Raw genomic sequence first — 26,683 nt, forward strand, 5'->3', positions numbered from 1 at the left:
GCTACCTTTGGAACCAAATTGCTTGGAATATACTATATTGTGTCTGTTTCATTAACTGGGCTGCACTAACATAATGACACACATAATTCCAACTGCTCAGGGAAAAAAACCTGTCTAAGTTATTCAATATTTGCTGCCCACCTCCTGTTGGGATTAAAACTGCATCTGGACAGCAGGAGCAGGCAAGGTGATGATGTATGTGACAAGGAGAGGAGTGATTGGTTGCAGCAATGGGAGGCAAAGGCCCAATTCCCTTGTTACTTTCCAAGGAAAGATTTTAATCTACAGATTTCCTCCCTCTGCATTTTTAAATCATGGTGAAAAGAGAGGGTGAATTGGAATGTACTACATTTATTTTCAGTACAGTATTTCACCAACCATGCCATCTATTCTCCTTTTCATTCCAGATGTGCAATGTCAAATTTAGTTAACTTTCAACCAAATGTTCACAGACCTAAGGAAGATATTATGTTTGTTTTTACTACAGCTCAGCTTTCCTGCCAAAAGACACTGCTCATCAAGCAGACAGAGCTTCACCCAATATTCACAGACACAAGGTTATCTTCTATAAACTTGATGTGATAGGTGCAGTTGCCCGGCCTCCTATGTGAGAATTTTAAGACTAAGCTGTTACCCTAATTTGGAGGAAAACTGCAACATCTTTTAGTTGATGTGACATTTTCCATATGCTCTTCTATCTTTGTATACACTCCTTTTCTTTCCTTTTATTCCCTTAGAAAGCTCACTGATTAACAAATCTTGAGCAGCAGAAAGTTCTTGTTTATTGTTTTTTGGACTTAAGGGATAAAAGGACTGAAACAAATGTTGCTACTGCCAAAATAATCTTAGAATTGTTATCTCTAAGCAGATAAAACAGTGTTTCTGAGGTGTAGGGGGAGATTGATCAGTAATAAGAGGTTTAATATAATAGTCTCTGATATGCTCATACAAAGAGCATTCAAGCAGGACGTGTAAAGATGTGTCAATCCTATTAAGACCACAAAAGCAGATTCTATCAGAATAAGGTTTATTTAAAAATCTTGCTTCTAAAACCAAAGAAGGTATAGTATTCAATCTCACAAATAAAAAAGGTCTACAAATAGGGTGGCATAGTTCAATAATACATATAGGGAGGTAAAGATTTCGGAGGAGTAATGCCAAAGAATAAGGAGGAACAGACATAATGAGCTCTACATGTCAAAATTTCCATGGTGGATTTGTAGAATGAGCTTTTCAATCAAAAAGAGAGACTCTGATTTACCCAGCTCAGAGAAAAGAATAGTCATCATACCGACTAGTGGTAGTTTCTCATCCAAAGTTTTTATCCAAACTGATTTTAAAGTATCCTGTTTCAAGGCAGCCAATAGGCCATGTTAAGCAAAAAACCCCAATTTTATTCTCAATTTGAGAGCAGAGAGCTCTTGCTTCTAAAGATGTTTTGCCAAATTCCACCCGCAATGTAACATTTAAGACACAACATGATACATTCAACAGTTTTCTTAGAAATTGAGCAAGGGGCTGATCAATATTTTCAGATGTGGCTTTAATCCAAATAGCTGAAATATATAAAGAATTTGGGGAAATGCTTTCAAATTAAAAGCCTGCACAGTTCTGGGAATGTACTCCCCCTCCCCTATCATAGATGAACCTGTTTATAGATTTTGCACAGGGATTTGCTTTGTTAAACACCATTCTATGTTGGGGATTCCAAGATAAGTCTGCCAAAAACAAGCATCCTCAAATAAGAGAAGGTTTTAACTTGCTCAATATTAAACCTAGGATCTTAGATTTCTGGTAGTTAATCACCAGACTCTCATGCAGACAATAGTCGTAAAAGATTGGCATGCCCTTTGCAGACCAACCCTGGTGTGAGACAAAATGGCAGCAGCATCTGCATAAAGCAAGACAGGGACACTAGTCTAGGCTAACTTAAGTGGATGGCATCGCTCGTCAAAATTAGTTGCTAAATTGTTTAAATATAGATTAAATAAAAACGGAACTAGTAAAAAAGCTCTGTCTTACCCATTTTTCCAGGATGAATGAGTTTGTTAAATGCCCTTCATACCCAGAGTGCTTTTGAGCAGTTGAGTCACAATATAGTCATTATATAAGCCCTAGAAGCCTTTTGTCAGTGGTGATCTGGGCAAGTTTACTCCACAATTTGGGGCAATGTATAGAGTCAAAGGCCCCTTTAAGATCAATAAAAGCCACATATAATCACCCCCTTTTAAAGGATGAATGTTTCTCAGCCAGATGGTAGAAGACTAGGCAGTGGTCTTAAGTCGAGGAACCCCATTTGAAACCAATCTGCCTCCGACTCAGAACAGCTTCTGATTCTATCCAATCCAAAAGTTTCGACAGCAAGAGGAGTACAGCTTTACCAATGAAGAAAGAAGGCTAAATGGCTAATTGCAGCAGGAAGCCAGTCTGGACCCTTTTTTAAATATTGGGACTATTAGTGGATGTCTCCATGAGTTAGGCATCTGGCCAGTGAACACTGGGGCTGGGCCTGCAGCCCACCATTGAACATCTGCCTTAAAAAGCTCATTAGGAAGTAAATCAGGGCCAGGACCTTTTCTTAATTTTAGCCCCCTAATAAGACATATGACCTGCCTGATTAACACCTCAGGCAACGGATCCACAGAGTCAAGGGAAATAGTATTTGGGGATGAGTTGGAAGCACCAGCATCATAGAATAACTTCCTGAAATGATTTTCTCACATTTAAAGGGGCAATGTAGCAAGGAATTTTAAAATCTGAATTTATAGCAGAGTTGGTGATAAGCAAAAAGGCCTTATTATCCTTGTTGTTAATAGCTGAGATGAGATGTCCCCATTCCTTATGCAAGGATGCCTGTTTTCTGCTTTTAATTAGTCTTTTTAATTAAGTCTTCTTAAGCTCCAACAACTCTTGGAGAGCCCGTATTATGCAATTACTTGTAAACTCATGATGCTTCTGCTGGATATACCTATTGACTGCTCGGCAATCACTACTGAACCAACTATTTCTCTTGGCTTCAAAAGTCATTTTGACAAGATTCTTTTTAACAAAAACCGGTCTAAACAAATCAAGTACCTCAGACAAATTGGCTAAGCCAACAGAAGCTGAGTCTGACTGCAGGACCTTCTTAACTAAGAAGACATGATATCCATTATTACTCAGGCTTTGTCACTAGAGTTAATACTCCAGTCAACAAATATTATTATTGTTTTGGGAGAGTGAAAAACTTTGGGCTGGAGATTATGCACTCCTGCAGATGAGTAAAGTTCAGCACTCACCACTGTATACACTGGATTAAATGCTCTGAAGTGACAGACTACTTACATAAGAGACATAGCTCTCTGATTTTTAAAAAATCTTCGTTTTAACTTGCCGGCAAACAGTGACTCATAAGAGTCTGCACTGAAGGAAGTGTGGTCAAAGGAGTATCATCTCTGTAACTAAGCTGGCTTGAGGCTTATTAAAACATTTTGCTATCAGTTTCCTTTGATCTCAATTTTGTTTTCAATTGGAGTTTTCCTCCTTATTTCTCTTCCTATGTGCCCCTCCAAAATTTTCGTGACAGCATCAGAGGCCATTTCAGGATTTAAAAAATAAAACTGTAGAGGAAACAGTCTACTAATTAATGCCCACATCTTACCTTTCTAGAGAGTGTGTTTGCCATTCCTGTAAAAGTAAATCTAAAAATTCAAAACAGCGTCTGAAAAAAAATTAAGGACATTTCATAGTAAATGATGCTATTCTAGGTACTAAAGACAGGCAATACATTTCTAAAAGATGTTAGTTTACAAAGTATGAAATCTTAATCCAATAAGTATTTTTAAATACAAATGAGATTAACCCATGGTCACTACACGTCAATTCTACAAAGAGACAGATGCTTCTAGAAGATGCTCATGCTTTGTCAAGTTCTGGGGGGAATATCAGTTCTGTAGCTGTGGGCTGGCCAGCATATTACTGTATATGTGTCCTTGTATGGACTTTCAACTTGAACCTTAACATTAAATGGGTGTGTCTTGTGATCCTAGTAACTGCCTATAGGGAAGTAGTACATGGGATCTGTACAATTTAGGGCTTTATTGGTCAATAGGTTGAATTTATCCGGAAGCCTAGCATAAATACGTAACTATGCTGACAAACTGGGGTTTGTAGTCCTCAAGAGCAGCCTCACATTATGTGTGTTAAGAGACGGGCATGAACTGGGGAAAAATGAACCATGAGGTTTGTCGCATTTCATGAACCACGAACTTTCACGAACCTGCCCCGGTTTGCGAACTGGTTAATTTGGTTTGTGAAAATGTCACTTCCAGGTCAGCAAATCATCACTTCCAGATCAGCACAAGGTCTGCAGAAAGCCCAAGCCCCGTTGCCTAGGAAACTGATTAATTGGCGCCAGACTGTCTGCAGTGACGAACCAAAAAACTAACCAAACGAACTGGCCTAACGTTCGTGGCAGTTCATCAGAAATGGGCTCTGACGAACCACCGGTTTGCAAGCCACGAACCAGCCTGGTTTGTGCCCCACGAACTGGCCTGGTTCGTGCCAAACTTTGATTCATATTTCAGTTTGTGCCCATCTCTAGTGTCAAGCACCGCAATTATAATGACATGACAGATGGTTGCCAAGATGAGGGCTGAAGATCCTGCCAACAGGTGGAAGAAATTTCTGTCAAACACAAATAAGGTGGGTTTTTTTTTATTTTGCTATGCCACAAATCAAAAAGAATAAAAACTCACCTTCTAACTGCAACAGACTTGGAGGTACAGTTACTGGTGATGATGGGGATTAGTCGAGGGATGTGCGTATGCTGGGGGATGAATTAAAACAAACAAACAAACCCTGAGAAGTATTGAAAGCAAATTGGTTTAACTGACAAGTTGCTAAATTCAAGTAGGCATACAGAACAGGAATTCCAATGGTCAAAAGCTTCAGAAATTCTCATGAGTAGCAGGGAAATAATTATACATATAAGCATGTATATGTCATTTTAATTTCCATAATTTATGATGGTCACAGAATCCATCTTTTCTTGCCACAGATTGTTGGTTTTAATACACAGTCTGATGCTACATCCCTTTTCTCGTTTTATAGTCACAGAATCTGTGATTATATGCCATGGCTCCTTAAAACATGTTCACTCATAACTGGATAAGTGTTGATTTATTTTTCCTTCATGAATAAAAGATGAAAGTTAATTTAAAAAATAAATAGCAGGGAACATCAACAAGGGAATGCATTTGCAACAGCACATATAGAGGGAATTCAGATTTCTAACTAACTCCCAGCAAAGGTTTTTCCCAGTATGTGCTTTGTTCTTCATTTGAGTTTTAACCAGTGCTAAATTGAGCAGACCATTGTCAAACTACTACAACTGAATTACTTGGTTTCTGTGCCTTGACAGGTTCCAGTTTGGCTCTGATCTGGTCTGTAAAAATTAGTAATAACAAGCAGTAAACCTTCTCTTATTGATTTGCCAGAGACAGTTTCATTTAGGATTCTGCTGGAGATTCTGTTAACTGGAATGATTTTCACATTTATGCCCCTCTACTGCTCCAATCAGAATAGTCCTGAGTAACAACATTCATCTTTGCTTTTAGAGATACTTACTCGGATAATCAATCTAACAGCTACCACACCAGAGGTGGCCATGACTTTGGCACTGTTGGGAATGAGATTAAAGATCGTTGGCATGATGGCTTCTGCACCGTGGTCAAACTTGTTACCCAAGACCGATGACAAATGCCTGAGAAATACAAAACTCTTATCACAAAGCTGGTTCATGGTGGCTAAGAGACAGAGATCCAAGGCAGGAGCTTCCTGGCTCGAATCTCACCTTTGTTATAAATTCACTAAATGAAGGAAAGCCGTTCCCTCTCAGCTTCAGCCCCCTCATCTGTAATCTGAGGACAATACTCACTTGCTTTACTTGCTTGCTCTAAGGCTATAAGGTAATGTATGTGCAGTGCTTTGAACATTTAAAAGTGCTACACAAATGCTAATTATTATAATTGTAATGATATTGGAGGTCATGATGGTCACCTTTTATTAAAACCAGGATTCTTTTCTATTTTCAGTTTCTGTAGTTCTGTCAATATAGATTATGAACACACTGAAAGAAACTATTTCCCCATTTTTCCTCAACATATGATGTTTTTTATTCTTTATTTGAGCTTATAACAACAGATGAATTTAGCAGAGGTCACTGGCCAGCTATCAAAAAGGAGCCCATAGGATGCAGATGGATTACTTTGATTTCTCAGCTTTGACCATTTCAGTTCAACCTTCTCACAAGCTTTCCCTCTTGCCCTGACATTTGTGAATTTTATGAGCTGCTATTAAAACTGCCCTAATACCTTTTACTCTAAGACAATGCTTCCAGCAGAGTTCATGATAGAATTATCACCAATGAGTTTGCTGGAAGAAAGGAATCATTTGAACTTCACCTTGAACTCAGCTTGACCCCTAAAAGAATGTTGTTGTTTTTTAATTCTGCCTTCAAATCTGCTAGTTTCACAATAGCTTAAAGCTCAGGAAATAAAATGAAAATGAAATGGACACACACTTATGCCTAGAACAAGCATGCCTCTTCAGAAATTATGTTAACAGCAAATCTTCCAGTGGAATTCTAATCTTTTTCTGTCTCAATAAAGTAATAGTTTGTACTTTCCCTAACTCCATGCAGAGGCTACTTTAAACGTTTGCCATCTTTGGGCATTACCACTAATTTCAAAATTCTGAGGAATCTTGAAAACTTATCATGAGATTATATTATTGTACTATATATTTGGGAAACGGCCATCACTCAGTGGTATAGCATCTGCTTTGCATGCAGAAGGAGTCTCAGGTTCAATTCCCAGTGAAAGGATGAAGTGGTAGGTAATCTAAAAGATGTGACACCCTGGACAGCTGCTCTCAGTCAGAGTAGTCAATACTGATGTTGACAGACTAACAACCCAGACGGCAGCTTCATGTGTTCATAAATGTTCAATTTAGGGGGAAAATCTAAACATACTTCAAGCATGTACTTAATATATACATATAATACATGTAAACATAGAAAGGCAAATAAGTCGACATATTCACCCAAACCAAAATAAACTTCTTTATTCTGCTCTCATAACTACAACTGCACTTCGTCTCCTTTATTAAGGAATGTGGGCTCTGGTCCCAGGTCTGGTAACTCCAAATTTTCTTCCCTTGTATGTTGTCTACCTGCCAGGTCCTTATTAAAGAAGGGGCAGGATGGGCTCTATGCCATGGTAGAGGATGCCTGGGAATGACTGCAATTTGGAGATCATCCAGGGGTAGAGACAAAGACCAACCAAAGCTTCAGCAGGGACCCCAATAATTTCAGCAAGAAAAGGGCTGTCAGGAATTTATCCAGATCCATCTATCTCTGAGGGTGGACAATCTTAATCAGTCCTCAACCCACCACAGATCCCGAAGTGTAAATTTAACCAACCGACAGAACAATCACAGCCTGTTTCCAATATGAAAGTAAGTTGGTTGTTTCATTTGTCTCTGAATAAATTGGAACTAAACTATGAACTACTGACAAGAGATGGGCACGAACCAGGAAAAAAACGAATCATGGGGTTCATGGTTCATCGCGTTTCATGAGCCACCTACCACAAACTTTTACAAACTTGCCCTGGTTCGTGAACCAGTTCATTTGGTTGGTTGGTCAGCAAAAGATCTACAGAAAGCCCATTCCCCGTTGGCTAGGAAACTGATTGATCGGCACCAGACTGTCTGCAGTGACGAACTGAAAAACGAACCAAACGAACCATCCTATAGTGGCAAATCATCAGAAATGGGCTCTGACTAACTGTCAGTTCGCGAACCATGAATTGGCCTGGTTCATACCGAACTTTGGTTCCTATTTTGGTTTGCGCCCATCTCTACCACTGACATGAGTATTTTTCTGAGCAAATAGGAATCAAACACCTATAGAAGGTTATGACCAATAAAACCAAGAACAGAACTGGGGACTAAGTCTCTGCCTCAGTCTCCTTGCAGCAGAAGAGACAGGACTTGACATCTGCCTTGTCAAAACACATAGCACCATACATCAGAGTATGTTGATTTATATTTCTTACCCCAATGTGATACAAGCCTCTCGTACTACCTGGGACCGCAAGTCTTTAGCAGATAATTTAAATGCTCCATCGAGCAGGCGCAGGTGTTGGAAGAAGGTATCATATTCAGCTGCTCCAGCCAACAAAAGAGAACGGATCCTTTTTAGCTGTTGTACAAAAACATTAAGAAAGTAGGACTGGTAAAGAAGTTTGTTGGTTTCATGCACAAAAAAAAAGAAAAAAAGTCCAGCTCAGATTTACAATGCAATCCTAAAGAGAGTTACACTCTTCTAAGCCCACCGACTTCAATGAACTTCAAAGGGTGTACTACTCTGTTTAGGACTGCAAGGTTAAAAATTCGCTTTAAAGGCAACAGCAGATAATGTGTTATGCTGCCATATTTTTATGCTTTTGGTGTCTTTTTAAACATTTGGTTGTTAATTTATATTATTAGTGGCTTGGGAGCTGATTTGCTCATCAGAAAGATAGCAGAGAAGTGTTCTTAAATAAAAATAAAATATGAAAGAGAATGTGAAGTATTCAAGCTTCTCAACAAAACACTGAGAATTAACTATTCATTCTAAAAACTGTAATTCTTAGGATACAATGAATGCAGAAAATCTCCTTTGGTGCTGCAAGTTAACCTACATACAGATTAACATACACAGCTTTATATATACACACATCCCAAAATGTTTAAAAAAATATATTAGGCAGACTGTACCCCCTAAAAACCAATTTTTATGATTATCAACATGGCCAAATCTGGATAGTTAAATCCAGAGACTGGAGCCATGAACAGATGAGACAGATCTTTCTACAAACCTGAAAAATGCCCTAAGTTGGCAGAAAAATCTTTTTTTAAAAATTAAGTAGTTAGAAGCCCCCAAAATAACAGAAGCAGCACCTGTAGCTTTAAGAAATTAATGCTTTCTGTGGATATTGCTAGGCAACCACACAGTATTTACAGTATTTCAGGCTTGGCTTCTGTCAGTAAAGGCAGTGGGCAGGGCCCTTTCCAGGGCTCTTTTGGCTTTGAGGGAGGCCTAGGGTTGTCAACTATGGGATGGGAAAGATCTGGAGATTTGTGGTAGAATCTGGGGAGGGCAGGTTGGGGGAAAACCTCTGCAGGATATTATGCCATAGAGTCCACCCTCCAAAACAGCCATTTTTTCCAGGGGAACTGATCTCTGTAGTCTGGAGATGTTGTAATTCTGGGCAACCTCCAGCTTTCACCTGGAGGTTAGCAACCTTAAGGAGAACTCACAAGGGTCAGGCTCACCATTAACGACAGGTGACTTGACACTACCTGACCTGTATGACTTACCCAGACCCAGCTGCTTGCTGCTGTTCAACAGCAGCCACCCCATGAAAGCCAGTGTGGTGTATGTTAAGAGTTTCATACTAGGATCTGGGATAGTCAGGTTTGAATCATGACTCTGCTATGGAAGCTCACTGGATGATCTTGGAACAGTTAAACATTCTCAGCCTAACTTACCTCACAGTGTTGTTGTGAGCTGATTTTGGTCCCCATTGTGGAGAAAGGTGGGGTATACATGAAATTATAAATATAGCTAAAGACAGGGAGCAGATAAAATGTAGGTTGGTTGTTTGGTGGAAAGGAGAGAAGAAAGCAGGGAAAGGTAAAGATAAGGGAACTGCCTGGAGAAGGAAAAGTGTTAATAGTGTGAGAAAGAGGTTATCGGGGGAAATAAGGTCCCCCAATTGCAGTTCACATAAAATCAAATACTTACTGCAGTTACTCTTTGTTCCCAATCATGTTTATCATCTGACAGAATTTCTCTGATTTTGTTGATGGATTCCTCAAGGTCTCGACTGGAAAAAATCTGTGAAGTGGAAGTATAATAATGCTTAATAAAATGCATTAATTAAGCTGCAATGTGTTTCCATCACTGAGCCAGAGGACCTTTACAATGACTACACCAATCACTCACACCTTTTAAAATACGTTTTATGCTTTATACTACATCACATCAAATAGGATGCCTCTGGCAGATACCATTTAAAACTAACATTTTAGCTCATGTGCTCATAACCAACATTCAGTTTATAGGCTTTATCTGAAAGCCTTCTTTTCCTCTTTATTACCTTAGTAGGGTGAGCAAAGGAATTTCACTTATCCGTATAAATATCAATAAATACCAAATACTCTTAAAAGATGTTCTGAGCATCATTTTCTGTTATCTTTCTTTCACACATTCTGAGCAGGGGACTGTCAAGGATAATAATCATGTTCTATGAAACCAACATATAGGGGTCAGCTGGTGCCTGGGTTGAGATGTGGCTGAACTCTGATGTTTCTGCAGGCAATTCAGACACACATTGGTGTTCAAATAATGCTAAATCACATATAATAGTGGGTGGTAGCAACAATGAGCTTAGTGAATGCAAGTAAGCTGCCCATAGGCTGATGTAAACTCCACTCAATATTTATCCACTTGGGTTTCAACACTCAGCTGACTGGGAAGGGGGAAGGTTTTGATTAGGAAAGCAGGGTAACTCCTAAATTAGCAAACCAAAACTCTAAGCTAGTGAAGTTGTAATACTGGTTAAGAGACTGACAGGATAATCCTATACAGTTAACTTCAATCTAAGCCCATTAGAATCAACAGAGGAGAAAATCATGTATGCTGCCCTCAGCTCCTTGAAGGAAGTGTAGGATTAAAAATACAACAAATGTAAGAACTGTTGAAAATGCTATCCTTTATCTGTAGTTATGACTGGGAGAGGAGGTGAGAATGGCACTGGCACACAGGAGAGAATATGGAAATGTAAAGTTACTATCATTAAGGAAATGGAAGAATTATGTTCTTTGCCAGGTGTTTATAATGGCTTGGGCTGTACGTTTAATTCACAAAACAGCATTCTAAGTGCCCATGAGAAAGAACTGTTTTAGTTTTTCAATAAGTGTTTAAAAATACATCTTATTATTTACCTGAACAGTTGGGACATCATCAAAAGCTTTAATGAAATCCTCTTCATCAACGGCACCAGCTCCTTCTTTAGTCACTGGGAGATGCAGAAGTAAAAGAGTCTTAATGCTTGACACATAATAATAACAAATAAAACAAGCCTTTGAAATCCCAGGGAAGAGGTAATGAAGTTTCTTAAGGGATATAGGTAAAATATTTCTTATTCTAATAGGAAAGGAAGACACAAAGAAGTCAAAGAACATGTGCAGCCTTTGCGCCGACATCATGTTCAAGAAATCATTCAATAGTATAATAAGATGTCAATATGAAGACCTTTTCTCTTAAAGGAAGTGGAGCATTCTTGACATGGATACATGATGAAGATAGGCAGAGAGGAAGAAATATCTTTAAAACATTCACTGGAAGAATTATTGTTTTGACAATTAACAACGGAACTTTGCTGAAGATATCATTTAGAAATAAATGTTATTTCCCTGCTATGCTGGTTACCCTTGAAGTTAAACTCACCAGGATAGGCTTACTATTATTAAAAAAGTGAAAATTCAGGGTCACAACAGATGTGACTGACATCACAAACCTCTATCAGTCAGTTGAAAAGTAAACTACATGCATGGGCAGAGAGAGTTTGGATCGGACCATGTGGGAAGGAAAAAGGACAGTTAAGCCTTCAACCTCAAATTATTTATCAACTTGGAATCCAGCTACTCCCACTAATATCAAGCATTTTAAGTTAAAAAAAAGTAAAAAAAAAAGTGATGTGCTGCTTAAAATTAGCCTATCTTTTTTCTTTTAAAACTGCTAATAACAGCATTGAAAAACAAGTGTTAATTAGCAAAACTGAGCAGGAGTTGACATTTAAATCCCCCCTCTTCTTCCTAGAATGCCCTGATCCATATCACAACATGCAAGGATTTAGTTTCATCTACAATGAATTTACCTCTAATAGAGAAGGCATACAAGTATGGGCTCCAAAACCATAAATATTTGAGCCTCCTTAGTTCTTCTGTCTCAGTCTTTCAAGTAACTTCAAATGTTCACTAAGACTAAGGAGGAAAATAAAAACACCAATTTTCTGATTTTGAATCCTTGACCTACCTGGGGTTTTTGAGACCAGAGCTGCTGTCCCAACTCTACGAGCAGTTCCCATCCCACCTTTTCGAGAGGTTGAAGGAGCCTTTGAAGATGTGGAGGAGCTGGCAGAGGAAGGTCTGTTCCCATCCACAGAGTCGTCATCATCAAAGTTTTTATCTGCAGAGGAGGCATAATTTGAAAATCAAAGGTTTATTCAAATTTTGGAATAAAGTTTCCTTGCAGAAATGCAGCACAAAAAGCTTCAGAATCAAAAGCTTAAATGTTCAGTTTCAAGATTATTGTTAAATACTTGTTCAATAATGGTTTTTAAACACATATGCAAATAAATAAGTTCTAAGCTGCTTGTGAGTCCACCCTTCCGGAAAAAATTGTATCTGTATATAGATTGTATTTTTCATGTAACATGAAATCAAATTAGTCTGAAGTGGGGGGGAGAGCCCTCAAAATTATTTTTGAGCTGGTACACATAGGGCAGAATGGTGATCAGTGACCATTAATCAAAGGAAGACTCAAGTAACCATCATGCAATTGCTCCATTCTTATTAAAATCACACCATGTTACCTAACAAATGCAGTTTCATGACACATTACATTATTGACACCCAGATCATTAACTCAGGTCCCAGCACTTGTAAAAAAATTTCCTTCATATGCATAAAATATATTTAGAAAGCATGTACACCTGCTCTCTCCAGACCTGCTCAAGGTCATCCCTCAAATAAAGCAATAATAAAAATAGCATTAAAATTAGTGTAAAAATGATCAAGCCATAAAAACTCAGCCATAAAATATTTAGCAGCCTAAAATGTTATCCCTGCCCTGATGAAGGCAGAAAGATGGGGTCTACATTTTGTAAATTATAAATAAATATTCATTAAAAATCCTTGATTTGAAACAAACTGTAAAAAAGATAGAATCCCAAGGTTAAAAACCTGGGGGAACAGGGGAATGTTTTGGTCTAGTGCCTAAAGGAGAATAATGTATATATTAGGCGTATGTTAAGAGGTAAGTTATTCCAAAACTGAGATGTCAGCATTGAAAAATCCTCTTATCTGGTTGCCACTTACTTGCCTTGCCTCAGTAGGCAGGAGCACAGACAGTATGTCTCGTGACTGAGGAGGATCTTAACAGGAGTGAACAAAATGAAATTACTATTTGGGAACTCCAAAATACTGACATTGAATTGAAAGATGGATTGTTTATTTCAGGAAAACAACTGGAATTCTCAGTCCCCCAAATCCAAATTCTACCAATTTGTTTATTAAATACATTTCATTATTTGATATACCTTAGCAGAGAGGAGACCTTTCAAGTAGTTTGACAAACAGCCCATCCTGCCTAGTAACTTTGTCCTGCAATACTCAATCTGTTGGAAGGACACAAATGCACCAAGAAACCCTAAGAAGCTACATCTCCATAGTTCACTGCTAGCACTTGCTGCAAGACAAGTTCTGGAGCTGAAGAACATTGTGCACATGGCCTGGCCATACTGGTTAATACTAGCATATGACTATCCTCCTTATATTTAAATTTAGTGTTATTGTCCATTACCACATCTCATAGGGGTAAGTTCCAAAGATGAGGTGAATTTTCTGCTGTGAAACTGCAATTACAAAATGCTTCAATCCAAGGAGGCCTGCCAAGATGGATTTTAGAACATTTCTAAAAATGTATCTATTCTGTCAAATGTTTGCAGCTGATGATCTTACTGCTGTCATGTAGTATTTTTTCTTCTTTTAAGTAGTTTCCTTTTAATGCATATTTTATTGGGATTTTATTATAATTGGGATGCTGCTCTGGGAGTAGCTTTATAAAATCAAATAAAAACCCCTAAACTTATATGAATTTTTGCGGGGTTCTAAAGAGCCCAGCCAATATTCTAGCTCAGTGAAATCTACTAGCCCAGTGAAATCTTTTCCTCTCTGCAGTTAACAACTGCCTGTACCATTCTGGAAACACTTTTGGGGGAAATTCCCCTCTATCCACCCTGAGCCTGCTGGAAATGTGAGGAGGGCGGAATAAAAACCGAAAATAAATAAATAAATAAATATTTCAAAAGCAGTTCTTTCTGTAGCATAAGGACTAATGTTGGAACATAATAAGACTACAGCTCTCTTGGTGCCACAGAGCTACTTACAGTTCTTCGGAATCTAGCCAATGTAAATAAACATATGCTTGAAGGTTTTGATGAGCCCATATTGTGCATACTTATTTCCAATATCCCACATAGCCACTCAAAACACATTTGTTTCTCCATTCCTGTCCAATTCAAGCATAAGCTCCTGATTCTAAATTGGAACAAGCCTACAGTAAGACATGTGCAAGACAGGCGAGCCTATAGAAGAACCTGCTCCTTCAGATTTTCATTTCCTCCAGATCTTTAACCATGTGAACTGTCGTTCCTGGCACCATTACAAGCAAGGCCTTCACTATGAAAATGGTAGATCATGCTTTCATAAATGGGTAAAGGATCAAATACGTGCATATACTAATCTTATTATTGTAATTGAGCAAAGTAGGTTGGGATTTTCCTCCAGCCCCTTATAAAACAGAAATTAATTATGAAAAGACTGGTTTCATTATGATAAAAAGATTTTTTAAAAAAGCACAGATACTACAAAAGCATGACTTATTTGAAAGTAGAAAGACTGCTCCCTGAATTACAGTATCACTTTCATACACACACTAAGGGTGTGGTTTCTTATACCCTAGTATTACAGAGAAAAGCCTGATTTCTAAAATTCTTATAAAAAGTACTTCATTTTTAACATAGAAAAAACAGTATTTTTTTAAGGTAGCTCTTTAAGAATCAAATTTTTAAAAGCCAGCATTCTACAGAGAAGTTACAAATACATTTACCTCTTCATCGGCAATAAACAAGTATCTCATTCTAAGTACTAACTAGAATATTCTAATACATTTCGACATTTCTCCCTCATTTTCAATAATCTGACATGTTCAATTCAAGACATGAGGTCTCTGAGCAGCACGTGTGCCAGGCAGAAAGGGAAACAAAGAACAGGATAAAACATGTACATGGATTTCAGGAAATAAGATGCAACCTATTCAGATACACACCAAAGAAAAGCTGATATTCACCACAATATTATAACTGATGGATACAATTATCATTTATAACAAGGTTCAGATTCTGTAGTCTAGCCATACATTTTGTAACTCTAAATCCAACCCCCACCCCTTTTTTTACTTTCACTGCTTTCAGTAGACATAAACAAAAACAGTAGACTGTTCTCGGCGTTTAATATTTATCCATCATTAATAACAAGTTCCATAAACCAAAGCTCATTTATGACCAACATTTAGCAATTTCCAGGCATGTGCCTTGATCAAAGGAGGCCTTTGTTTGCTTAAAGGAAGAAAAAATCCTTAAAAGTCCTTCTCTAAACAAAGGGAAAAGGGAGAAATTTGCTTACAGGTACATATCCTTTTGCAAATAAGCTTTCTCAACATTCCTTCATATTTTCCATAGCGAGCCTAGATGTAACGCTGTCTCACAGACTGCTGCAGCTTTCACATACGGGACATAATCAATCCTTGCTCCTTGTATTCATTAAGCATGCTGCTGCCGCACACAGAGTTAAACATCCCAGCCTCTGGCACTGCTTAGGTGCCTGCGACTTAACAGAGTCCAGTGCATCACAGAGTCCATCTCAGAACATTTTAGTAGACCTTCAAGATAGAAGCTGGCTGCTCTTTGAAGGCAGCTATAGCAGACAACTTAAGGTGGAAGGCAAGCTCATGATGGCCGACTTGACTTGCAAGAGGAAATAGCCTAAGTTCATTCCCATGGGGCATCTATCTAATAGGAGCAATGCAACAGCTGTCATCACTCATCCATGACAAATACATTTGTCATTATTTGTTTTAAAAGCTACCTCTTTCACCTCTGCGTCAGATATAAAATTAGAAAAAATAGATGCTATACCAGGAATACTAGAACTTTGCATGAGAAAAAAATCTATCAACAATCCAACTCCCCTCCCCCCATTTACAGATGCCTTATAAACATATGTCAGAGTGTGCTTTTTTAAAGCCCCATGGGTTGGACCCCATTCTGTGCATGGAGGAATGACAGGAGCACGAGCAGCACGAGGGGGGAGCTGGAGGGCTATTGTTGTACTCGGGAACCAGCAAAAATCCCCCCTCACTTTGCATGCAGGGATCTTTTCCATGGCTTCCAGCCCTATGTATTTCCAAACAGTAATTTCAACTAGCATAAATTAAATCCTAATTTTTGCCCGTTAGATCTGTTAAGTAATTGTATTGTATTGATCCCTATGCAACAGGATGTTCCAAGCAGCCTTTCAAAAGTACCCATTTCTTTTGGACGAGAGTACTCTGGAAGCTTAATGCTTAGCATCTGCAGAGCACTTCCAGGTTTTCAAAGTGCTTCATGTATATTAATTACTTTGTTGCAGTTCTTATAGCAACTTTGTAAGTAGATATCATTATACTCATACTGCAGATGGAGGAGTTACTGAGGCTGAGGAGACACTGGCTTAAGTCCACTTAATGAGTTCATGGCAAAAACAAGATTCATTCTCATAGTCACTATATTAAACCAAACAATGGTCTTTGTAACAAACCACGTATTCATAAGTGTACTACTGATTCTTAGCCCAAAATACTGTCTACATCTTCCCCAAAGTAATAAACTTCATTTAGCTCCTTTGCTGCTCATGGTAATTTGAGGGCTAAAGATTAAATAGAAATACACCACCACCTCCTCCACCACACCAGAATAATCAGACAAGACCAGCACTGGAAGTCATGGCTAAGTTCCCAGCTTTTCGTACTCAGCAGCAGATAAAGGAAAAGGCAGGTCTGCATCAGAAGAAATCCTGTACTCACCATGACTATCTCTGCTGATGATGCATGCACTTCATTACACAGCAATTCAGCCACACTTCATGTCATTAGCCCCAAATGCTAGTACTCTCACTGCTCTAAATAGACTTCCAAGCAAAAATGAAACAAAACAAAAACCTCCAGACTTTCCTGGGAAATTAGGTGACCTGCATGTCAGGTATGAAAGTTCACTACTTGGACATTGCAAATACTCTATCCATCCCAAATCAGACTTTTGTAATGAGTATTTTCACTTTTGGGTTGTTGTTGCATTCTCTGGTGACAAACAGATCTTTTTATTTCCATGACTGGATTCCCCACATTGCTTTTCAAATGACAGAGTGGAACATACTGATGAAGACAATTAGATGGTCAGCCCGATCTCATAATCCCACCAATTTTCATACTTATTCCAATATGTGTAATGTGTTTATCTACAACAGGGGCTTAAATTATAACTGTTCATGCTAAAACGAGCATTGACATCTTGGTAATAACAGAAGCAACTTTTCAGAAGAAGCTATTAAAATAATACTACTTTTAAAAAAAGATATACCATTACTGATGAATTCTTTTGTACTACTCCAAAAGGTTTTTCAATGTGCTAGGTACTTCAACAATGTTAAATAAGATACAGATTTGCAGCAACTCTGTGAGTTAGGTTAGATCAATATGAGACTCCTTCAAGACAATCCAATGAGCATCATGGCTGAGAAAACTTTAGCGCACTAATATTCAAAACCCAAAATAAAACCAACATCCCATTAGTCCCGTAACTCCATATTTGGAAGAAGGCCTTAATGTTTTCAAGAAACAGCATTATCCCTCTCCTCACCACCTCCTTAAACTAGCCCAATAAAAACGAAACTGTCCTTGGTAAGAAGTTTTGTCTGAATTTTAAGAATGTCCAATGGCAATCCATCTATAACTTTCTAGGTTTTCAGAGTTCTAAGAAGATCCCTAGATCTATAGTCTTTCTCCTTTTCTATTTCAACTGACTCTTGCTTTATCCTGGGAGCAGAGTTGCGAAGAACTTTCATTGTAATTATCATTTATAAGTGTCATCCTTTCCTAGCCATCACTATTATCTATGCATTTTACAGAAACAGAAAACAAATAATTCACACATGTACTCTTCACAATTGTTGTATTAGAATGGCTCCATGGGTGGCTAAAATGGTTGTGTAGAATATCTGTAACTAAGGAAAACACACAAATACAACATAGACAATGTACAGGTAAAAGAAATATACAAAGATCTAAATGTGCATATTTGCACAATCACAGCTGTCACATTCAGACACAAGGGGGAAATGAGTGAACCATGTTTCATAGGAACAAAAACCTAAACTGAACTTCAGTAGAACTGCCTGGTATTAAATAGCAAAATGAGAGTGCTTTGGCTCACGTTGCTAGGGAAACATCTGTTGGTGAAGCTCAAGGGAACCTGAAGGTGTGTAAACATGAGACAATGAGTAGACTAAATCGAGCATACATTAAGCTTATCCATACAGCAGGAATTCAGAGGTGAGGTGAATAAAGCTTTTGTTAGTGCAGAACTCCCTTTAGCACACTAACTGGACAGGAACCCTGAATCTTGTAATAAGAGCTCATAAGTGGGGACCCAGAATAAAACAGATTGTTTTTAGCTTGCTTCTCACATACCCCTTAAATTCAGTCCTATATGGAAACTGCAGAAAGGGACATAAATTATAGAGCTGATAGGATGCAAAATTTAAATAATCCAGGACATTTCCTTGCAGAATTCTAGCTGCAGTTCCTTTGTAGTTCTGTTCCCCCTATTACAATGCAGCCCCCCATTTACAATGACTGCCACTTTAAAAAAACCCTTTGTTCTTGGCTTATGCCCTTCCCTGAATGATTCCTTGTCTCTCTTCTTCCGCTTTGCCTTTCCCCTGCCTTTATCTCTGCTTCTCACCCCATCACATGGCACCTTCAACTTCCTCTTTGCATCCCACAATTTTTTTAACATCTTGCCTGTCATTCCATACCATTTCTATACCCATCACCCTATCATCATCCACACAACTCATTCCCATAACTTCTCCCCTTCACCACACCATCCCACCCATTTATTGACATTACCACACTTTTCCTATTCAAGCCCAGGGATGCCCCAGGAGGAAGAAGTGACCAACTCAAGGCTGCCCTCTTTGCTGCCTGGTCCAGCCAATGTAACCTCAGCTGCTGCCCTCATTCCTTCTGCTGCTGCCAGGTCCTTTGAGATGTTTGCATCTAACACTCAATCATTCTGGTGTTGTGCCACTTCTGGTCTATTGGCCTATGTGGCTGACCATGTCCTAAAGCTACCACTGCTGCAGTCCCTGCAAGCATGCACAGTCCATAACTATCTGTTTTTCAGAGGGAACCTCAAAAGTAGGTCACAGGAAAGTAATGTTTCTGTATACCTGTGGGTTGAGAGCATGCCAGCATGGTGTAGTGTTCGGTGTGTCAGGCTAGGATATGGAAGACACAGGGCTAAATCTCCAGTCTGCCATAGAAGCTTTCTGGGTGACCCTGGACCAGTTTCATACACACATCAGAATCTACCTCACAGGGTTATTGTGCAGATAAAATAAATGAAAGGAGAACAATGTAAGCCACTTTGGATTCTCACTAGGCAGAAAAGTGTGGTATAAGTAAAATAAATAAGTTTTGGATATACAGGTTTCTGTCTAATCTTTGGGCCTGCCCCCACTGTGCAAACTTCACTACCTGCTCAAGGGCCAAGACTTCTCTAACCAATAATGACATTTTGAGCCAGTAGTACATTTATTGCCATGACATCGTGGAAGAGGAAATATTTTCTGGTATGTGCCCACTAGAATAATACTTATTGTATAAATTGCTCAAGAGAAGTGAGCAAAATTAAAACAGATGTCTGTGTCATTTTCATCTATTTCCACATAGATTTTTAATTACAGATTCCTCTAGAAATAAGCATTGTGGAAACAACTGCAAGAGGAGGGAGCAGGAACCAAAGAGGTAACAACAATAATGAGAGTGCTCCCACTGCCCTCTCTGATTCACCAATCAATTATTTGTATAACATCTGAAATGAAAGATCTGTAGGAAACATGATTACCTACAACAAGACAGAATGGAATGCTATATGCCTCAGAGCAAGCCTGTGTGAAGAGATGAGGGGACTATGACAGCTAATTGGCGATATGCTAAGTATGTTGAGTTGGATGCTTGGATGACCAGAATAGTCCCAAAATGCTCACAATCACCATCTAGGAAGCAAATGTGGCAAACACATTTTCTTAATTGTTCCTGCAAGACACTGGGCAAAGGGTTTAAAGATAATACCTACAAGAAGTTCCTCGGATGGCTTTGAAGGTTGCTGGGCGGGCCAGTACTGTGAAAAGACAAATACCTACATTTTAATTGAACTTCCACCTGATGGGATGAGAGATGGTGCACACAGATGGAAGTAGAAGCTCCATGTACTTTAACAGAACACGGGGGAATGACAAAAAGGTTCTTTTTGCATGCTTAAGCTGACTACTGAGGAAGACAATGTCAGTAACCTTGATAAATGTATAAGCAAAAATTGTACAGATGAGTGAAGATAAAGACCTACAGACAGGCTGTCATATGTAACACAGGCAATCCCAGGGCATTGTTTCAGCCATTCAACTTCAAAAAGCAGTATCAAATATTAAGACTATCAAATGCTTCATAAGGCCTTTACCACATTAAACAGAAAGCAAGATGGATCTTCCCCACCCTGTACAACATCCTAGCAAATGCACAGTGTTAGAGATCATGTTCATTCATCAGGTACTAGGCATGAGTAAAGGCAGATGGCAAATAACTTTATAATACTGTGCTGTACCATACTGAATGCTAGAGAACAGAAAGGATCACACTTCTGAGAATTCTTCTAGATGCTCATAGCTTAGCATTCAACATATTGCCTCCTTAACTTTTATCCTTTCAATAGGACAAACTTAGTTCTATCAAAGGACTAAGAAGAATCCAATGGTGCCAGGGCTATTCCTCTCTATCTGGAAAGCATAAAAAATACAAGCAGATGCCAAAATGGAAACACAGATTACCATTTTGAAAAGTATTATTTGATAGAAAGGAACTGGTAAATATCTATGTTCCTTTTTGGCACTGGAAACAATTTGGTGTTACCGACCCCCTTTGCTTTTCCTCAGGCCCTGCTGTGCCAGACATCTGTCATCCATCTGGTTCTTAACTCAGCATCATAATATCAAGCCTAATTCAAAAAGACATAGTTATTTGATTGAACACCAAGCAGAAGAAACTAACTGTTCTGGAAAACTTATTCCACTGGCCAAATATTCTTACAGTCAGAACATTCCAGAATGGGTTGCAAAATGGAGCTCATCTTGGATTGGAAATCATCCGGAGTTGCCAACTGCCTGGAGGAAAAAAATGTCCTACCCCTTTAATAGATGCTAAATGGAATATTATTTACCTCCATGTCATGAAAATCGTTGCTGCCCATTTCTACACATTAAGTTTCTATTAAAAGGACAGGACAGTTCTCTCCAGGTCTGTCGGCAACTCTAAAATGGTTAGATGTATTGTCCAGCAAGGGAGGAGAATGGAGAAACTGATGAACCAAATGGGAAAATGGGGTAGGAGAAAGCGTATGCAGTTGCAGACTACATTTGCACCAGCCCTTTATTTAGCCTAAACTGATTAGAGGATAGAGTATTTTCAGCTCTTTTATTCTTAATCTCTCTATACACTGCATACCTCCCGCTACCTCAGCCATTAATACTTTCTTGTCCAGTATCTCTCCAGCCCTTGCAAACATATTCTGAATGCTGCAAAAATTAAGAAAAAATAATGCAATTAAAATAAATTATATGAAATTTATGCATCTTCTAGTTCAGAATTACAGAATGGTAGGAGAACAAAGTATTTACAACTCTAAAAAAATTCCTGTACATTACATCCAGAAAGAAATCTGACTGGTTGAACATTTTTCACATATAAAACTAACAGTTCTCTTTCAGTCCCCATCTACCTCCCACAAAAACTTAAGTCGAAAAGGATTACCTGTAAGAATGTAGAAAAGTCAAATGAATGGAGAGACACAGCGTGTTTATTGGGCTGAATCTTCTTTTTTCAATCAATGCTCATTTATATTACTGTATAACTAGATGGTATAGGGGACAGCAAAAAAAGCAGCATCTTCTGATTGATAGAATTTAACAGCAAGCTTAGAAAAGCAACGTTTGGGCAACTCACAATGAATCACAAAATAGATATCCCCCCTTTTCCTTCCCCTCTCTTCCTCCTCTAACTTTGCAATTCAAATCAAAGACTTTATTGATGACAGCAATTGGGGGTGGACATTGGGTACCATCATCCGTGCCCCCTTCTGGCTTCCATCCCCGGCCTGGCCGGGCCAGGCCGGGCCAGGCCAGGCCAAAACAGGTCAGGCCAGTCCAGGCCAGGCCAAAACCTGTTCTGCACCAAAGAAAGAGGTAGAGAGAGGACCAGGGGTCATTTCCTAGAAAAAGAACTGCAGGAACTCATTAGCATAACTCATTAGCATAACTCATTAGCATATGCCACACCCCCTGACATCACCGGAAGTGTGTCAGAAGGCAACATCCACACACACCCCTTTCCACAAAAGTCTCCAGGTATTTCCTTAAAGGAAAATGAACTCAAAACAGCCTACCCTCCTCTGGAGAGCCAGTCCTGCTTGCACCCACTCACTCTTTCTCTCAAGTCACAAATGAAAATAAAGCAGCATGAATTCCAAGCACCTTGCGTTCCTTTGGAGCTCAGCACCACTCGGCTTGCACTCACTCACTCATTGTCTCTCCCCCGCCCCCAGTCTCAAATTAATGTAAAAGAGCAGAGCAGAATGAATGCAATCAGCTTGCCTTCCTTTGGAGCCCAGCACCACTCGGCCAGGGTAAATTTCAAACAATTAAGAAAAAGACAGCATTAATATGCCATGATGTTAACCTGAGCCTAACAGCAGAGGAAAGTTTTCAATAATTAACACTCAAGGTGTTATTTGAGCCAGCTACTTAATTTTAGACACTGGACTAGTTTTCAACCCAATCACTTGCAACAGCTTTTAATCTTGCACTCAAAGCCAAAACAACTTGGTTGCTTAATTCAAGAAAGCTCGTGTAGAAGCATGGGAGAAAGGCCCTACTTAGATAAGCCAAAATATTGATGGCAGATGCAGCATTATACAAATAGTCCCCAGAAATATTTAAGCACCCCCCCCTATTTTTATTTATTGTTGACTCAGCAACTTAAGCAACCTAGTATGAATGCAGGACTAGGGATACAAGGCTAGGCATCTTTTGAAGTGGCCTTCTAGAAAGCACAGCCACCTACTTCGCCAATATATGAAACAGAGGGTGATAAGATTTCTATATCCTTTCCCATTCACCAGATCTTTCCATAAATATAAAAAGTGAGAAGAAGGGACAAACTAGGGTGGGCCTCTGGGAAAAGAATTCTGATGAGGGGAGTGCATTGCCCTGGTTTCAATTTGGTTTGGGTGTGATGGATGTGATTCTCTGATGTAGGGTTGGTCCCTTTCCTTCACTTTGGTTCTGAGGGGATTCCATTCCTGTGCTTCAGTTTAGTTCTATTGAGATTTTTCTCAGATGAGCTCAGCTTGCATTTGGAAGTGTGCCTTGGCCATGGCAGCCTTACCCCAGTATGCTTCTGCAATGGTAGTCAGCTTTGACTTTTTTCCCATAGGAAACAACAGAGCAGCTGTGGACAACTTGTTCAGGGGCTCTTAGAATTAGTTCCTGGGGTCTAATCTTCCTTACATGGGGGGGGGGGGTCATTAGAGGACAGTCAGGAGTAGGACCCCTGAAAATTTGCTGGAGTTTTCAGGGGAAATGCCAATGCCACCACCACCACCACCACCACCACCACCCCCGATAGCTCCCGATCTTGTTTACATGCAGTTTCTCCCTCCTTCTATGCTATTTCAAGAAGCACAAGGACTAGTAGTGGGTGGATGAGATACAACATCCCTTAGGGAGTTTGATTGAGCCTGTGGACTTATTTGGGTAGTTGCTGACTTATAATCTGGGATTAGCTTTCTAGAAAAACAGAGTGAAGCACAAGCACATAATTGCAGCACTTCATTTGGAACTTTTTTCCCAATTCAGAAACTAAAGCCTTCTAGAGCAGAAAATGCCTTGCTGAATCCCAAATAAATAGGAACATCACATTCCAACTTAAACCTGCTCTCTTTGTATACACAAATGGGCAAAAGGCAGGCCTGAGGAATAAATCCAGTGGAAAATACAACCACTAAAAGGAAGAACTATACTTATGATCTAAAATCCATAAATTTGCAGTTTGCCAAAGCAACCAATGGACCTGTTCAGTAAGCAAATGTACCATAAAATGTATGGAGGTGGAGGCATAAGGATTTGCAGCATCTGTATTTTAAAATAGTTTATGTAAGTCAAAACACCCTATTGTAGCTCCAATTGCCACACTACTAGTTGAAGGCATCTGTATCATAACTAGCAGGGACTCAACATACTGTTCGATATCATGCTAGTGTAATAATTTACCTCTTGGATTTTCCTGATTGCAAAGTATTTATTAAAAGGGATCCCAGGATGTTTCATTAATGAGTTAGAAAAACAGAGTTGCGCTTACCGTAACTACTGTTCATTGACATCTTCTGTGCAGGCACACATGGGACTGCATTTGCACAGGCCTGCCGACCAGAAATTTTATTTTCTAGCAAACGTCCACCAGGGGCGCTCATCTGCCCAATGCGCCTGCACGGCTTCTCCCGCCCAAGCGACATCCGGAGACGTTGCCCCCTTCACCTTCAGTTTCTCCTTTGCCGCCGAAATGCCTTCACATTACCTGGAAGAACACAGCAGGGCAGGAGGGAGGGTTTGTGTGCCTGCACAGAAGACGTCAATGAACAGTTTTCACTGTCTGTCTTCTATGCAGTCCCACATGGGAGACTCACAAGCCACTTACCAGGAGGCGGGCATGTGTTCTCATTGAAAAAGAGACTGTAGTACTGCTTGGCCAACCGCAGCCTCTTTTCTTTCCCACAAATCTAAGGCATAATGTTTAGCGAACGTGTCGGAAGATGACCACGTAGCAGCTTTACAGATGTCTTGTAATGGAACTCCCCTCAGGAAGGCCGCAGAGGATGCTTGGGCTCTAGTGGAATGAGCTTTGACTTCTAAAGGACACGGTAAGTTAGCATGTAAGTAGCAAGCTTTAACAGTCTGTGTAACCCATCAAGAAATTGATTGGGCCGTAGCAGCTCTCCCCTTCCTAGGCCCATAGTAGCAAACAAATAATTGCTTGTCACACCTAAACTGTGAGGTTGAAGGTAAAATAAAATAGCTCTCCTCACATCTAGCGAATGCAAAGCCCTTTCAGAATTATCAGTTGGGTCAGGAAAAAATATAGGCAGCACAATGTCCTGTGAGGTATGAAATTGAGTAGAAACTCTGGGTCTAAATCGAAGGTCAGGTCTCAGAACTACCTTATTTTGATGGACCTTCAGAAAGGGGGGATCTGATCTCAGAGCTGCCAGTTCACTAACTCTGCAGGCAGAGGTAATAGCGATCAAGAAAGCCACTTTACAGAACAACCATTTTAATTCACAAGTTGCCAGTGGTTCAAAAGGCGATTTCATAAGCCCAGCTAACACCAACTTGAGTGACCATTGAGGAACAATTTCATTGACCTGTGGGAACATGTTATGTAACCCCTTCAAAAATGATTTTGACAGGCTTTGGGAGAAAACTGTCTTCCCATCTATCTTAGGGTGGAAGGCCGAAATGGCCGCCAGATAAACTTTAATAGAAGAATTAGAGGGTCCCTCATCCTTTAGAGAAAGAACTCAAACACCGATGTTAGATGGCAATCCCAAACATTCAGGAACTGACAGGAACCACAGTTGGAGAGGTCGCATGTGCAAATGGGCCATAGGGGTGACTGCTGTAGAAAAAGCCATTAGGCCAAGCAACCTCTGGATAGCAGTCACTAACTGGAACCTACATTTTGTAAAGAGAGCCACAATCCTGCCAATTTTTAATGCATGCTCCGTTACCATCCAGTTCCATACCTATAAACAGTATCCTCCTGGAAGGGGTAAGATTAGATTTTTTAAGGTTAACCAAAAGCTCTAACCGGGAGCAGGTAAGCATCACCTTAGTAATTTGGACCAGAAGTGCATCAGCAGAAGGTGCTGCCAACAGCCAATCGTCAAGATAGGGATCGATTGTGCAACCCTGTTCTCTCAAATATGCAACTACAACAGCCATACATTTAGAAAAACTCGGGGAGCCGTTGATAGTCCAAACAGGAGTACCTGATAATGGTAGGCCTTACCCTTACAAAGGAACCTGATATACTTCCTATGGGCAGGATGGATGGCAATATGGAAGTATGCGTCCTTGAGATCTCGGATGGCGAACCACATGTCCTCAGGCATCAGCTGGAGGACCGTATTTAGCACAAGCATTCTGAACCATATTTAATGAGAACGAATTTATTCAATTATCTCAGATCTAAAATAGGCCGAACACCGCCATCCATTTTGTCTACAAGGAACATCCTAGAGTAAAAACCCCAGGGGGAATCCTGAGGGAGAACCTCCTGTACCGCTCCCTTCTGCAGGAGCGCTATAACCTCCGTCTGCAGTTT

At 39.6% G+C, this 26,683-nt stretch overlaps 1 protein-coding gene across 1 annotated transcript in view; it reads right to left on the bottom strand.

Moving 5' to 3' along the window:
- CLASP1 (cytoplasmic linker associated protein 1) overlaps window positions 1-26,683 on the bottom strand; it is a 252,409-nt gene that overhangs the window by 121,410 nt on the left and 104,316 nt on the right. The window contains exons 9-15 of the mRNA XM_054969847.1: window positions 12,128-12,280; window positions 11,035-11,108; window positions 9,833-9,925; window positions 8,100-8,245; window positions 5,608-5,743; window positions 4,737-4,807; window positions 3,641-3,700 (exon numbers count right to left, since the gene is read on the bottom strand). Of these exons, the coding sequence (XP_054825822.1) occupies window positions 3,641-3,700; window positions 4,737-4,807; window positions 5,608-5,743; window positions 8,100-8,245; window positions 9,833-9,925; window positions 11,035-11,108; window positions 12,128-12,280 (733 nt within the window). The remainder of the gene's footprint in view (window positions 1-3,640; window positions 3,701-4,736; window positions 4,808-5,607; window positions 5,744-8,099; window positions 8,246-9,832; window positions 9,926-11,034; window positions 11,109-12,127; window positions 12,281-26,683) is intronic.

This window comes from Eublepharis macularius, chromosome 2 (assembly GCF_028583425.1).
Source record: "Eublepharis macularius isolate TG4126 chromosome 2, MPM_Emac_v1.0, whole genome shotgun sequence".
NCBI lineage: Eukaryota > Metazoa > Chordata > Lepidosauria > Squamata > Eublepharidae > Eublepharis > Eublepharis macularius.